The sequence below is a fragment of the Calonectris borealis genome, chromosome 30, assembly GCF_964195595.1.
Source record: "Calonectris borealis chromosome 30, bCalBor7.hap1.2, whole genome shotgun sequence".
Taxonomy (NCBI): domain Eukaryota; kingdom Metazoa; phylum Chordata; class Aves; order Procellariiformes; family Procellariidae; genus Calonectris; species Calonectris borealis.
The window spans coordinates 1,671,702-1,685,267 of record NC_134341.1 but is presented as its reverse complement, the minus strand read 5'-3'; the positions used below and the strand labels follow the sequence as shown (position 1 = coordinate 1,685,267).

The 13,566-nt window shown below is 66.7% G+C and overlaps 1 protein-coding gene across 4 annotated transcripts; it reads left to right on the top strand.

Moving 5' to 3' along the window:
- The first annotated feature begins 1,008 nt into the window (after positions 1 to 1,008).
- NCKAP1L (NCK associated protein 1 like) lies at positions 1,009 to 12,541 on the top strand. Of its 4 annotated transcripts, none has more exons than XM_075133933.1 (32): positions 1,009 to 1,245; positions 1,481 to 1,591; positions 1,920 to 2,012; positions 2,121 to 2,177; positions 2,262 to 2,404; positions 2,503 to 2,593; positions 2,681 to 2,818; positions 2,912 to 2,960; positions 3,112 to 3,268; positions 3,544 to 3,600; positions 3,928 to 4,024; positions 4,462 to 4,571; positions 4,758 to 4,890; positions 5,002 to 5,083; positions 5,358 to 5,416; positions 5,640 to 5,785; positions 6,118 to 6,250; positions 6,455 to 6,574; positions 7,034 to 7,173; positions 7,340 to 7,471; positions 7,586 to 7,804; positions 7,928 to 8,058; positions 8,142 to 8,239; positions 8,507 to 8,600; positions 8,745 to 8,827; positions 8,938 to 9,018; positions 9,245 to 9,338; positions 9,503 to 9,619; positions 9,957 to 10,066; positions 10,164 to 10,253; positions 10,719 to 10,802; positions 11,355 to 12,538. In XM_075133933.1, the coding sequence occupies exons 1-32, from the start codon at positions 1,144 to 1,146 to the stop codon at positions 11,439 to 11,441; spliced, it is 3,438 nt and encodes a 1,145-aa protein (XP_074990034.1). In that variant the 5' UTR covers positions 1,009 to 1,143; the 3' UTR covers positions 11,442 to 12,538. The 4 variants fall into 4 exon arrangements, with proteins under 4 accessions (XP_074990034.1, XP_074990033.1, XP_074990036.1 ...); XM_075133932.1 differs by having other exon boundaries at positions 4,755 to 4,890; XM_075133935.1 differs by lacking the exon at positions 1,920 to 2,012 and having other exon boundaries at positions 4,755 to 4,890; positions 11,355 to 12,541.
- Positions 12,542 to 13,566: the final 1,025 nt, after the last annotated feature.

Sequence of the window (13,566 nt, the reverse complement as noted above, 5' to 3'; positions counted from 1 at the left end):
GGGTAGGCCCGGGCGGTGCTATAGGAGCCCGGGCGGTGCTATAGGAGCCCGGGCGGTGCTATAGGAGCCCTGGGCGGTGTTACATGAGCCCAGGCAGTGCTACATGGGCCCCAGGCGATGCTATACGAGCCCAGACGACGTTCTGTGGGCCCTGGGCAGTGCTATATGGGCCCCGGGTGGTGCTATATGAGCCCAGGTGATGTTATGTGGGCCCTGGGCGGTGCTATATGAGCCGCAGGTGGTGATATATGGGCCCCGGGTGGTGATATATGGGCCCAGACGATGTTACATGGGCCATGGGCGGTGCTATATGAGCCCTGGGCAATGCTATATGTGCCCAGGTGAAGTTATAGGGTCCCTGGGTGGTGCTATATGAGCCCTGGGCAGTGCTGTATGGACCCTGGGCAGCATTATATGGGCCGAGGCAGTGCTATATGGGCCTAGGAAGTGGTATATGGGTCCCAGTGGTGATATAGGGGCCTAGGAAGTGGTATATGGGCCTAGGAAGTGGTATATGGGCCCCAGTGGTAGTATATGGGCCTAGATGGTCTTATATGGACCCTGGGTGCTGTTATAGGGCCCTGCACCATGGTGTTATACGGGCCTGGTTGCTGCTATATGGGTCACGGTTGGTGTTGCAGGGCCCTGGGTCCTGTTGTAGGGCCATGGCGGGTGCCATACGGCCCTGGCCGGTATTACATGGCTGTGGCCAGTGTTGCGTGGCGATGGCCGGCGCTATACGGTCCTGGTCAGCATAGCACAGCTGGGACGGGTGTTATATGGCTGTAGCCAGCACTGCCTGGCTGTCAGCGGTGTCACCTGCCACAGCCGGTGTCGTATGGCCACGGACGGTGTCATCGGGCCATGGCCAGCGTGGCATGGCCACGGCCGGGCCTACACCGTGGTGGTGTCACACAGCTGTGGCGTCAGGGGGTGGTGGCATCGTGCATCAGTGGTGTCACACAGCTGTGGCGTCAGGCGCTGGCAGTGTCACGGGGTGGCGGCGGTGGTGTCACGTGGCGGTGGCCCCAGCTCGGGGCGCAGCCCAGGAAGCCCAGGAAGGGGAAGTTGGGTGTTGGGGCCGTGGGGCCGATCAGGGGACGTGGGGGACACGGGGTGGCCCCCTCCCAGCACGTCGCCGCCATGTCGCTGCCCTCCGTCTACCAGAACAAGTTCGCCGAGAAGCTGACGATCCTCAACGACCGGGGACGGGGCGTCCTCGTCCGCATCTACAACATCAAGAAGGTGGGTGTGGGGTGGGGTGGAGGAGCGGGTGCCTGGGTCCCTTGGGGGAGGAAGGGTTGGGGTACAGGACACCGGGGTACCCCCCCGATGTAAAGGGAGAGAGCCTGGGTTCTGCCTGGAACAAGGGTCGTGGAGAAACGGGGTGGTGGGATCGCTGGGGCAGGGGGGTCTGATGGGGGGTCCGAGCCCAGGAAGGGGGTTTTGGGGGGGGTCTGACACTGGGGGGTCCCCGCAGACCTGCTCCGACCCCAAGACGCGGCCACCCTTCCTCAGTGACAAGGCCATGGAGCCCTCCGTCAAGTTCATCAACAAGAAGTTTCCTCACCTGGACGTGCGGAGTAGCACGGTGAGGGACCGGGGTGTCCCCTCTGTCCCCAACCCCCTGTCCCCCCCACCCTGTGCCAGCTCTACCTGGTGTCCTCTCTGCCCCCCACCCCGTGTCACCCCAACCTCAGTGTCCTCACCATCCCCACCCCATGTTGACCCCATCCAGTGTCCGCACTGTCCCCCACGTGTCACCCTGGTCCATGTCACCCTACTTTGTGTCACCACCACCTGGCTTCCCCTCCAGCCCCCTCCCTTGGTCAACCTGCCGCCCCCTGCCCCATGTCACCTCTCCCTGGGTGTCCCCCCTGTGTCACCCCACCCCGGGTGTCCCCACTGTCCCTTTGCAGCAACACCTGGGGCCGGTGCACAAGGACAAGGGGGACATCGCCCGGGCGCTGGGGCCCTTCTACCACTCCTTCCTGGACGTCCTGGAGTTCAGGGTGAGCTGGGTTGTGCGGCGGGAGGCAGAGCGGGGTTTTGGGGGGCAGCGCTGGCGTTTCAGACCCGGGGGGACAGTGGTGACATGGTCCCTGTCCCCTCCCTGCCAGGATCACGTCTATGAGCTGCTGAACACCATCGATGCCAGCCAGTGCTTCTTTGACATCGTGAGTGGGGTGCAGGGGGTACCCGGGAGGTACTTTGGGGGTGCCACGGCTGTGCCCACGCGCTCACGGCTGTCCCCTCCCCAGCACGTCAACTACGACTTCACCAAGAGCTACCTGGATCTGGTTGTCACCTACGTGTCCCTCGTCCTGCTGCTGGCCCGCACCGAGGACCGCCGGCTGCTCATCGGCATGTACCACTGCGCCCACGAGATGAGCCACGGCACCAGGTGGGTCGGCTGTGCCCACCGGGGCTGTCCCCACGGACTGTCCCCACTGGAACTGGCCCTGAGGACCATCCCTGACCCCCATGCCCCTGTCCCCACAGTGACCCCAGCTTCGCCCGCCTGGGACAGATGGTGCTGGAGTACGACCACCCCCTCAAGAAGCTGACAGAGGAATTTGGGCCTCACACCAAGGTGGGATGGGGGCCCCCCAGCCAGCAGGGCCACATCCTGCCCCAATCCATCCCACAGCCCCCCCCGTGATGTCCCCCTGTCCCCCAGGCTGTCACCAGCGCCCTCCTGTCCCTCCATTTCCTCTTCGCCCGGAGGAACCAGGGGGCCGAGCAGTGGCGCAGCGACCAGCTCCTCAGCCTGCTCGGCACCGCCGGCACCATGCTCAGCCCTGCCAGCTCCGACACCGTGAGTGCCACCGCGCCGCAGGGACCGGGACAGGTCCCGGGGGAGGCTGCAGGAGGGCTGAGGGCAGTGACACGGTGACACCTGTGTCCCCAGATGGCCTGTGAGTACCTGTCCTTGGAGGTGATGGAGCGCTGGATCCTCAGTGAGTCCTTGTGATGCCCGTGGGTCCCCGGCCCCATGCGGGCACAGGGTCCCCAGCCCCACACGGGCAGCCTGGCTCCCTGCTTCGGGCCATCCCCCTGGCCGCTGCGGGGCCGGCAGCACGGGCAGCCCCTGCACTGCTGTGCCCGCAGTGGGATTCCTGGTGTGCCCGGGGGCGCTGGGCTCATCCCCGCAGTGCCTGGAGCTGTGGCGGCTGGCGCTGCAGGGCTCGCTCTACGTCACCCTCCTCCGCGATGAGGCCCTCCAGGTCCACAAGGTCACCGAGGAGCTGCTCAGCAGCCTCAAAGGGTAACGACCGTGCCAGTGCCAGGGCTGTGGAGGGTGCCAGGGGGGTGCCGTGGTGGGTACCAGGGGCTGGGTGCTCTGCCAGCAGCCCTGCTGGGTGCCAGGAGACTTCGCAGGATGCCACGAGTTTGTGCTGGGTGCCAGGGGATTGTGCTGGGTGCCAGGGGCTGTGGACTGTGCCAGGGGCTCTGTGGGGTGCCTGGGGCCCTCCTGGGTGCTGTGCCGGGTGCTGTGCAGGCTGCCACGCCTGGCACTGCCTGGCTGTGACTCTCTTGCAGGTACGGGAAGCGGGTGGCCGATGTCAAGGAGTGCAAGGAACACGCTGTGGCTCACAGGTTGGGGACTCAGAGGGGGGACAGCGGGTATGGGGGGGCTGGGGAAGGTCCCAGGAGTCCTGGAGAGCTGGGAGGTCCCAGGGCATCCCAAAGAATTGGGGGTCCTGGGGGGTACCATGAGTCCCAGAGAGCTGTGGGGGTTCCAGGGGTGCCAGCACCCTGGGGGGGGGTGGCTGGGGTGCCCCTATCAGGTCCACACTGGCCCTGTGCCACAGCCCCCACCTTTGCCTGCAATGGTACCTGCAATGTCCCCACTGGGTGAGTGAGGTGACTGGTGGGGCGATTGGGTGGCCTTGACCCTGACCTCCACCCTGACCCCCCCTGCAGCGGATCCCTGCACCGGGGCCGGCGGGCATACCTGCGCGGGGCCGTGCGGGAGCTGGAGGCGCTGCTGGAGGACCAGCCCGGGCTGCTGGGACCCAAGGTGAGCCCGGAGGGAACGGGGGGGCAGTGGGGGCCAGGGGTCAGGGTTTGGGGTGGCAGGGGGTGCGTGGGTGCAGGGCTTGGGGTACGGGGGGTGCGTGGGTGCAGGGTTTGGGGTACAGAGGGTGCGTGGGTGCAGGGTTTGGCGTACAGAGGGTGTGTGGGTGCAGGGCTTGGGGTGCAGGGGGTGCGTGGATGCGAGGTTTGGGGTACATGGGGTGTGTGGGTGCAGCGTTTGGGTGCAGGGGGCTCAGTGCTGGAGCTCTGCATGTGCCCGGGGGTGTGAAATGGGTGCTGGTGTGGTCTGTGTGGGGGGTACTGCCAGTGCCAGCCTGGTGCCATGTGGTGACAGTGCCCAGGGCCATTGGTGCCAGCTGGGTGGCGGTGCCTGGTGGCAGCACCCTGTGCCTGGTGCCCTCTAACCCCCGCTCTGCCCAGGCCCTCTTTGTCTTCATGGCACTCTCCTTCTGCCGGGACGAGGTGAGCTGGCTGGTGCGGCATGCCGAGCATGTCACCAAGACCAAGACGCCTGAGGATTTCGCTGACAGGTAGGCATGGTGTGTGGGCACTGGCTCCACACTGGGGGGTTCCGTGCCCACAGGGGTTACCCCCAGTCGTGGACACGCTGGTCTCGTGGTGGGGGTTGCCCTGGGGCAACGCCAGGGTGCCATGGGCATGGCTGGCACTGGGGTGGTTTGGTGGGCACAGGCTCTGACCGGCGGCTCTGGCAGCAGCCACATCGCGGAGCTGCTCTTTCTCATGGAGCAGCTGCGGAGGCTGGTGCGGCGGCAGGTCGGGGTGCTGCAGCGCTACCACGTCCAGTACCTGGCCCGCTTCGACGCCCTGGTGCTCAGCGAAGTCATCCAGGTACCGCAGGGCACTGGCAGGGGCTGATCTGTGTCCCCCGTTGGGGCTATCCCTGTCCCCCATGCCCTATCCTGGCTGTCCCTCATCCTGTCCCCATTCCTGGCCCTGCAGAACCTCTCCGTGTGCCCCGAGGAGGAGTCCATCATCCTGTCGTCCTTCGTCAGCTCCCTCTCAGCTCTCTCTGTCAAGGAAGGTATGGTCAGTGTCCCCCCTGCCATGTCCCTGGCACTGCCCGGGGACTGATGTCCCTCCTGCCCCGGGAGCCCTGCAGCAGTCCTGGACCGTGCTGGGCACCCAGGCACGGGGAGACGGCAGCTCCTGGGGGTCCTGTGGGGTGGGCACCTCAGACTGGCACCCCCAGACTGGCACCCCCAGGACCAGCACCTCCAGATTAGCGTCCCCAGACTGATACTCCCCCCAGCCCCCTCCCCACAGCCACGTCTCCCCACTTTTCTATTTCCCCGCAGTTGATGACAAAGAACAGTTTGATTTCACACCGCTCCGCCTGGACTGGTTCCGGCTGCAGGTGCTGTCCCTGTCCTTGTTCCTGTCCCTCTCCTTGTCTCTGTCCCTGTCCTTGTCCCTGTCCCCATCCCAATTTCCATCCTCGTTCCCGTCCCTATGCCAATCCCCTTCCTCTCTCCCCATCCCCGTCCCCATCCCCTTCCCTATTACTGTCCCCATCCCTGTCCTTGTCCTCGTCCTCTTCCCCTGCCCTGCTGTGCCCCTGAGCCCGCTGTCCCCCCCAGGCCTACACCAGTGTGGCCAAGGCCTCGCTGCCACTGGGCTCCAACCCCGACGTGGGTCGTGTCATGAACCTCATCGTCTTCCACACCAAACTGCTCGACTCCTTGGAGGAGCTGCTGGCCGAGGCCTCCGACCTCTCCGATCTGTGGTGAGCGCAGGCACCCGCTCTGCCTCAGTTTCCCCACAGTCATGGGGGGGGGGTCACCCTGGCTGTGGGGATCTTCGAGCCATGTCCTGCACCCCAGCATGCATGGAAAGGTGCCCACGTGTGCTGGGTGACGGGTGTGGGAAGGGATAGAGGTGGCTGTTGGGGACATGTCACCCATGGGAGAGGTTGGGCAAGGTTAGGTGACATACACATGGACATGGGAACAGGGACGACACACATGTGGCACAGGAGCAGCGTATCCAGAAAGACAAATCCCTTCTCCTGCCCTCCCTGCCCACATCTTCTGCCCCTCTGCCCCCCCACCCCTGCAGTTTCTACCCTCGCCCCATGGAGAAGATGTTTGTGGCAACAATGGAGGAGCCCTCGATGCTGCGCTACAGCATCGCCTTCCCTCTGCTCTGCAGCCACTTCTCCCGCTGCGTCCACCCCATGTGCCCAGAGGAGGTGGGTCCTGCTGCCGGGGGACACACGGGGGACACGGGGACCATGGCTGGCTGCTGCCCGGCCAACTGTGGAGGGGCTGGGGCAGGCACACGTGGGTAGGGGACAATGGCAGCCCCATGACCTCAAGGCAGCCGGTGGCCCGCTGCAGACGTGGCTGTGGCCCGCGTGCTGTGCTGTGACGGTGCTGTGGCTTTCCCCCCCCAGTATCCCCACCTGAAGGCCATAGCACTGGGGATGTGCAACAGGTTCCTGGAGGAGATGGCCCGGCAGGCCAGCGCCTGCGTTATGGATGCCTGCGCCGAGCAGCACAACCTCAGCGAGCAGGTGAGGGTCACGCCTCCAGGGCCTCTGAGGTCTCTGTGGCCTTTGGGGTCTCCATCACCTTCAGGATCTCTTGTGTCCTTTGGGGTCTCTGTGGTCTCCAGGATCTCTATAGCCTTTGGGGTCTCCACGGCTTCTGTGGTTTCCAGGGTCTTTGTGGCCTTTGGGGTCTCTGTGGTCTCCATGGCCTTTGTGGCTTCCAGGGTCTCCATGGCCTTTGGGGTATCCATGGCCTCTGGGATCTTTGTGGCGTCTTTGTCCCCTGGGACCTCCACAGCCTCCAGGGTCTCTGTGGCCTCCGTGTTCTCCAAAGCCTTGGGTCAACAGAGGCCATGCGGGGGAAGCCCTGGCAGGGTGTCCCCCCAAATCAACCTTGGGGATGGTGACCTCTGGTCCTGGAGGCCCCATTTGGGCTGTCCTCGGTGCTGTGGCCCATGGTAACCCACTGCCCGTGTCCGGCAGCTGCTGCCCAAGCACTGCGCCTCCACCGTCAGCAAAGCCCGCAACAAGAAGACCCTGAAGCAGCCGACCAAGAAGGGGGAGCCTGAGAGGGACAAGCCGGGAGCCGAGAGCCAGAGGAAGGACCGGACCCTGACCACCAAGTGAGAGCCACCCGGGACTGGCGAGGGTGGGCAGGGGGCTGGGGGGGACCAGTGGCCACCAGACGTCAGGTGTGGGCATGGTGTGACGTGGGGGGACGACGTGACCGTGGGGCTGTCCCCATGGGGCTGCGGTGTGGCTAACGGCACCTGTCCCCCCCCACCCCAGCATGGACAAACTGCACCTTACGCTGGCCGAGCTGTCCCTGAGCCTCAACCACGTGCCCAACTTCACCGTCTTCGAGCACACGGTGACGCCGGCCGAGTACCTCAGCAGCCACCTGGAGACACGCTTCACCAAGTAGGGACCGCACCGGGGACGTGGGACATGGCAGGGCCAGGGCAGGCTGTGGGTGCTGCCGGGGAGGGGACACTCAGCCACGGCTCTCCAGACAGCCCCTTCCTGTCCCTGCAGAGCCATCGTGGCCATGGCGGGCTACAGCCAGGCCACACAGGAGGTGTCCCGGCCCTCAGAGGTGCTGGTGGGACTGAGCGCCTACATGACCTTCATCCAGACGCTGGGGCAGTTCGTGGGCTTGGACACAGGGCGCATCATCCGCAGCGTCCTCCTGCAGCAGACGCAGCCCCGCGACGCCACCGGCGAGCAGACGCTCACCACCATCTACACGAACTGGTGGGTGCCACGCCGGGACCGGCACCCTCCCTCCCTCCCTCTTGGGAGGTGGCCCTGGGGTGCCGTGGGTCACAGTGCCATGGGTCGCGGTGCCAGGCGGTGGCAGCAGCTTGGTGTCCGTAGGTACCTGGAGGCCCTGCTGCGGCAGGCCAGCACGGGGGCCATCGTCCTGGCCCCAGCCCTGCAGGCTTTCACCACGGTGCCCCGGGAGGGCGAGCCCCCCTTCAGCGCTGCCGAGTTCTCCGACGTCTCAGGTGAGGGATGCAGGGGTGCTGCAGGGGGGGATCATCACCTCCTGACCCCGCTGATGTCCCCATCCTTGTCCCCCTCCTCGCAGAGATGCGGGCGCTGGCTGAGCTCATCGGGCCGTACGGCATGAAGTTCCTGAGCGACAACCTCATGTGGCACGTGGGCTCCCAAGTCACCGAGCTGAAGGTTCGGCTGGGGGCTGGGACCGGGGTCGGGGGACCAAGACCAGGATCAGGGGACTGGGACCAGGGTCAGGCTGCTGGGGCCAGGTTCTGGAGCACGGTGTGACAGGGCAGGCAGGGCCACCCCGGGGACCATCCCAGTCCCCTGCCTGTCCCTTGGGCTTGCCGGCCAGCGTGGAGGCGGGGCAGAGGGGCTGGGATGCCCGGGTCCCTCCCGGCCGGCAGTGGGCTCGTCGTGTCCCTGGTGCCATGAGCCTCACGTCACCCGCAGAAGCTGGTCAACGAGAACATGGACACGCTGGTCCAGCTGCGCTCCAGCTCCTGCAAGCCCGAGCAGATGGCAGCTCTGCTGCCCCGGCTGACCTGTGAGTTTGGGGGGAACTGGGGACACGGAGGGGGAGCGTGGGACTGGCACACGTGGGTGTGCACACACACACATATGTGCGCACACACACACACACGTGTGCACACACACACACACGTCCCCGCTGACCCCTCTCCTCCCACAGCGGCCGAAAACGTCCTGAAGCGCATGACCATCATCGGGGAGATCCTGAGCTTCCGCGCCATGGCCCAGCAGGGCCTGCGGGAGGTGGGTGCCCCCCACCCCACAGGTTCCCCACCCCATGAGACCCCCACCCACAGGCCCCACAGCCCAAGGCTTCAGCAGGAGCCCTGTGAGCATCCACCTTCTCTCTGCAGGTCTTCTCCCGCCACTGCCCCTTCCTGATGGGCCCCATCGAGTGTCTGACGGACGTTGTCACCCCTGACACTGACATCCAGGTGGGCACGGAGGGGGACGGGGACAGGGTGGCACCTCCAGTGCTTGGGACAGCTGTCCCCAGGCAGCGCTGGTTGCTGCTGTCCTGTCACTGCCGCTGCGTGGTGCTACGGGGCACTGTATGTCGTTGTATGGCACCGTGTGGCACTGTGTGGCATTGCATGGTCCCCCGTGCCTGGCTGCACCCCCTGTCCCCAGCCCTCAGCCTGCGCGTCCTCGTCCCCCCAGGTCACCCTGAGCATCTTCGAGCTGGCCTCCGCTGCGGGGATCCCCTGCGAGGTCGACCCCGCGCTGGTGAACGTCCTCGCCGGCAGCAAGACAGGTACCACGGGGGTCTGCTGGGGTCGCGGGGGGCTGTCCCTGAGATCCGTGACCCTGCCATGGGCCCCCAGCCCCACTCACCTTCCCCTACCCCATGTCACCTCCCTGGGACCCCCTGGGGTCCCCTCTTGGAGCCCTGTCTAGTGTCACCTTCCTCCCTGGCAGATGGCTCATCCCCGGAGGAGGACTACAAGGTGGCCTGCCTGCTCCTGGTCTTCGTGGCCGTGTCCCTGCCCCTGCTGGCCTCTGACCCAGCGTCCGTCTACAACACCGAGGTGGACGGTGAGGCTTGGCCGTGACCCTGGCAGCTTTGTCCCTATGCCCCGCCCCGGTCCTGGCTGTGTCCCCGTGACCCTGACCCCACAGTTCCCTGGTGTCACACGTTGTGTGTACTGGGACCCCCAAGGTCATCGGTGCCCCATAGCCACAGCTGAGGGGTGTTGGGGACAGCAGGACCCCAGGACTGGCAGGGCTGGTGCCCCATAACTGCAGCCACAGGAGGTGGGCACAGTGGAGACCCTGTGCTGCCCCCAACCTACCCCTGTCCCCAGCCTACCGGTGTCCCCAACCTACCCCTGTCCCCAACCTACTGGTGTCCCCAACCTGCCTGCGTCCCCAGGCTACAACAACAACATCCACTGCCTGGCCAAGGCCATCATCCACGTGTCGGCCGCCCTCTTCACCGTCCACAACAAAAACATCGAGACCCACCTCAAGGAGTTCCTGCTGGTGAGAGCGGCTGGGGGCCACAGCTGTGCCTGGCCGGGGGTGGGCACCCTCCTGGGGTGGGCACCGTCCCCAGTGCTGATCAGGATCCGTCCCTCAGCTGGCTTCCGTCAGCCTCCTGCAGCTGGGCCAGGAGACGGACAAGCTGCGTGCCAGGAACCGCGACTCCATCTCCCTGCTCATGCAGCTGGTGAGTGACGGGAGGGACCCGGGGTGCCCCTGGGTGGGCTGTGGGGTGCCCCTGGGTGGGCTATGGGGTGCTCCTGAGTGGGCACATCCCAGCTCCGTGTCTCCGCGGGGCTCCAGCTCTGCCCAGGCTGCTCCAGACTGCAGCGGCTCTGGGTGCTCAGCCCTTGCCCAGCTCCGGTCGGGTCTGGGGGGCTGGATCCAGCTCCGACACCCCCGGGGAGAGGCTGGGCTGACCGGGCGGGGCCCATGCACCCACCACTGGGGATTGGTATTCAGGGAGCGCTCGCCCTCGCTGCAAAGCAATTTAAATGCAAATATTTCAATCTGGAGCTGGGGCAGGGGAGCCATCTGGGGAGGGAGCACCCAGCGCTGCCAGGGAGGGGCTGGGGTCCGGGGTCCCCTCTCCGGCAACAGAGGGAAACTGAGGCGAGGGGGGGCTGCTGACGCTGTGTGACGCCTCTCCCAGATCGTGGCGGAGTCGTCCTTCCTGACGGTGGACATGCTGGAGACCTGCTTCCCCTACGTCCTGCTCCGCAACGCCTACCGCGAGGTGTGTCGGGAAAACCTGCTCAGCAGGGTCCCCTCGCACTGAGCCCGGCCCTGCGTTGCCCCCTCCCCTCAAACCCCTCAGAGCACCCCATGCTGGGACCCCCAGCTCCTCCCTCGATCGCTAGATACCACCACGGTGTCCCCAACTGTCCCCCAGCCATTGCCGCCTTCGCTAAACCGTTTTTCCCCCCGACGGCTGCGTCCAACTCATGGCTGGGGGGGACCTGGCAAATATTTGGGGCCGGCTCTGCCCCAGCACCCCAGGGTGGGTGCCTAGCCCTCTGTCTCCGGCAGGGATAACCTCCTGCGGGTCCCCCATGGGTGTTCGGGGGCGTCTGGGCGTGCCGGGGACCTTGGGGGGCTGGGACACGGAGGGACTGGAGCTGCCGGCAGGATTTACCAGCTTTAATTAAAGCAGCTGCTTCTCGTGGCAATGATCCTGGCTGGCCCGGTGCCTCAGTTTCCCTTCTCCCGCCTGGCCGGGGACGTTTCAAGTCACGTTTCCCCCCGCCCCTTTCCCCCGTCTCAGGGTGTTTATTTTTCTCTCGTGCAGCATCTTGGGGGAAAATTAATGGGGCGAAGGAAGGAGGCGGCAGGGCAGCCGTTGCCATTCCGCGCACGGTCGGCTGCTCCGGGATGAGTCACCGGCCGTGCCGGGAGAGGGGGACGGCGGCTGCCGCGACCGTGAGCCCCCCTCGGCAGAGCCCCCCTCGGCAGAGCCCCCTCGGCAGGGCCCGGTGGTACCGGGGCTGCGGGAGGCCGAGCGTAAGGCCCCGGCAGCCAAACCGAACCGCAGCCATGATTGCGTGGCTGAGCCCGAGCGCGCGGCCGCCTCGTCCGGCACTAATTGCTTTATTAATTCATCCGGGGGGGAAAAACCGCTCCGGAGCGGGCTGGACTCCCCCGCTGCCCCCCTCCGACTGCGCTCCCAGGGGGCTAAACTCCCCCGAATTAACGCCCAGAACCTGCTGATTATTCCAGATTGCTGCAAAAGTCTATTTTCGCGCTCATCAATCACGATATTAAGCGGTAACGAGCTGCCGCGGCTCCCCACCGGCAGCGCGGCTTTGTCTCGCGCACATCCCTGCCCACGGCCTCTCCCGCGCCTACAGCCCCCCGCGCCCCCCACCTCGGGCTGCTCTGCGCCATGGGGTCCCCTCGCTTTGTTCAAATTGCTGCCCCCAGCCCAGCTTTGAGCCCCCCAAAAGTTTGGGGACCCCAAAATGTCCCCAGCAGCATATGGGAGCTCCCATGCCATGTGCCGGGGCTGGCAGCCCACCCTGCTGACCCCAGCATGCAAGTGGGGGTCCTATGGGTGCCCCCTGCACCCACAGAACACCCCACCAGACCAGGGGACCCCCGTGGGAAGGGGCACAGTCCCCCTTTTGGAGGCTAAACGGATTCATCCCCGGGCAGCACCCATGGGTGCTAGCCAGCAAAGGCCGGGAGGTGGCATGGCCTGGTGGCCAGGGACCTGGCTGAGCTGCCGGGGACGGCGGGCCAAGATGGGGGCTCGGTGATGGTGCCCCCAGGGGGGGTCCCCACCTGGCCCCCCGGTGCTGGTGCCGCGGCGGTGGGTGCTGTGCACACCCACGGCGTTACATAAGGGCTTATTAATATTCCCCGGGGGCTGCGGCTCGGCGCGTGCCGCGGGAGGCAGCACGGGTGCTGCCGTGCACCCCCGGCTCGCTGGGACCCACCCGGGGCCCTGGCACCCCGATATCCCCCCCCGTGTGTGTGCCTGGAGCCCCCCAGGCCCTCGGCACTGGCCCCTGCACCCTGAGGTTTCCCGGTGGGACACGGACGGGATGGGGGGGCCACAGGGTGGGGGACAAGGTGTGTGCGGGGTGGGTGGGGCAGGGGCAGGGGATGGGGTGTCCATGGGCCCATGGGATGGGGTCCCCTCAAGTTCAGGCTGCTCCCAAACCCCCCCACACCCCCCAGCCCAGGGGGGGTGATGCCCCAACAGGTGAGAGGCCCAGGAGCCCCCCAGGTTTGGGTAGGTCCTACAATAAGTTGGAGGCTGCCGCTGCCCTGCGGCCGGCGGGAGGGGACGGTCCCTGGTGTCCGTGTCACCTCAGTGACGTGTGACGAACGGGGCAGGTCTTGGCAGGGAGCGGGGCTGGGGGAGGTGGGGGACGCGGTGCCCCCCGCCCCAACCCGCTGCTCAGAGCAGACTCCCCGCGCGGCACGTGGGAGGCCACGGCCCCTCCGTGGGGGGCACCGGGCCGGGGACTCTGGCCCCTTCCTGGGCTGCCAAACCCAGTGACACCCCCCATAGCCCCATGGGGGTCCTGGGGTACCCCCCATAGGGGTCCTGGGGTACCTGCACTCCCCAGATCCATAGGGGTCCTGGGGTACCTCCTTCTGTAGCCCCATAGGGGTCCTGGGGTACCCCCCAGGGGTCCTGGGGTACAGCCTCTATAGCCCCATGGGGGTCCTGGGGTACCCCCCAATAAAGGTCCTGGGGGACCTTCCTCTCCCATAGCCCTTATGGGGGTCCTGGACACCTCCCTCCCCATGCGGGGTCACGGGGCACCTGCCCCCCCCCGCCCCCGCCCCATGGGGGGTCCCAGGGCATCTCCCCCCCTCCCCATCGCCCCGTGGGGGGTCCCGGGGCACCCGCCCCCCAGCGCCGGGGCTGAGCGGGGCGGTGGGGCTGGGCGGACCCCGGTTCCCGGCCCCCGCCCCCGGCTCCCCCCGCCCCTCCCCGCCCTCCCGCCGGTGCCGGCTCGGGGAAAGTTGCGGCGAGCCCCGGTCGGCGG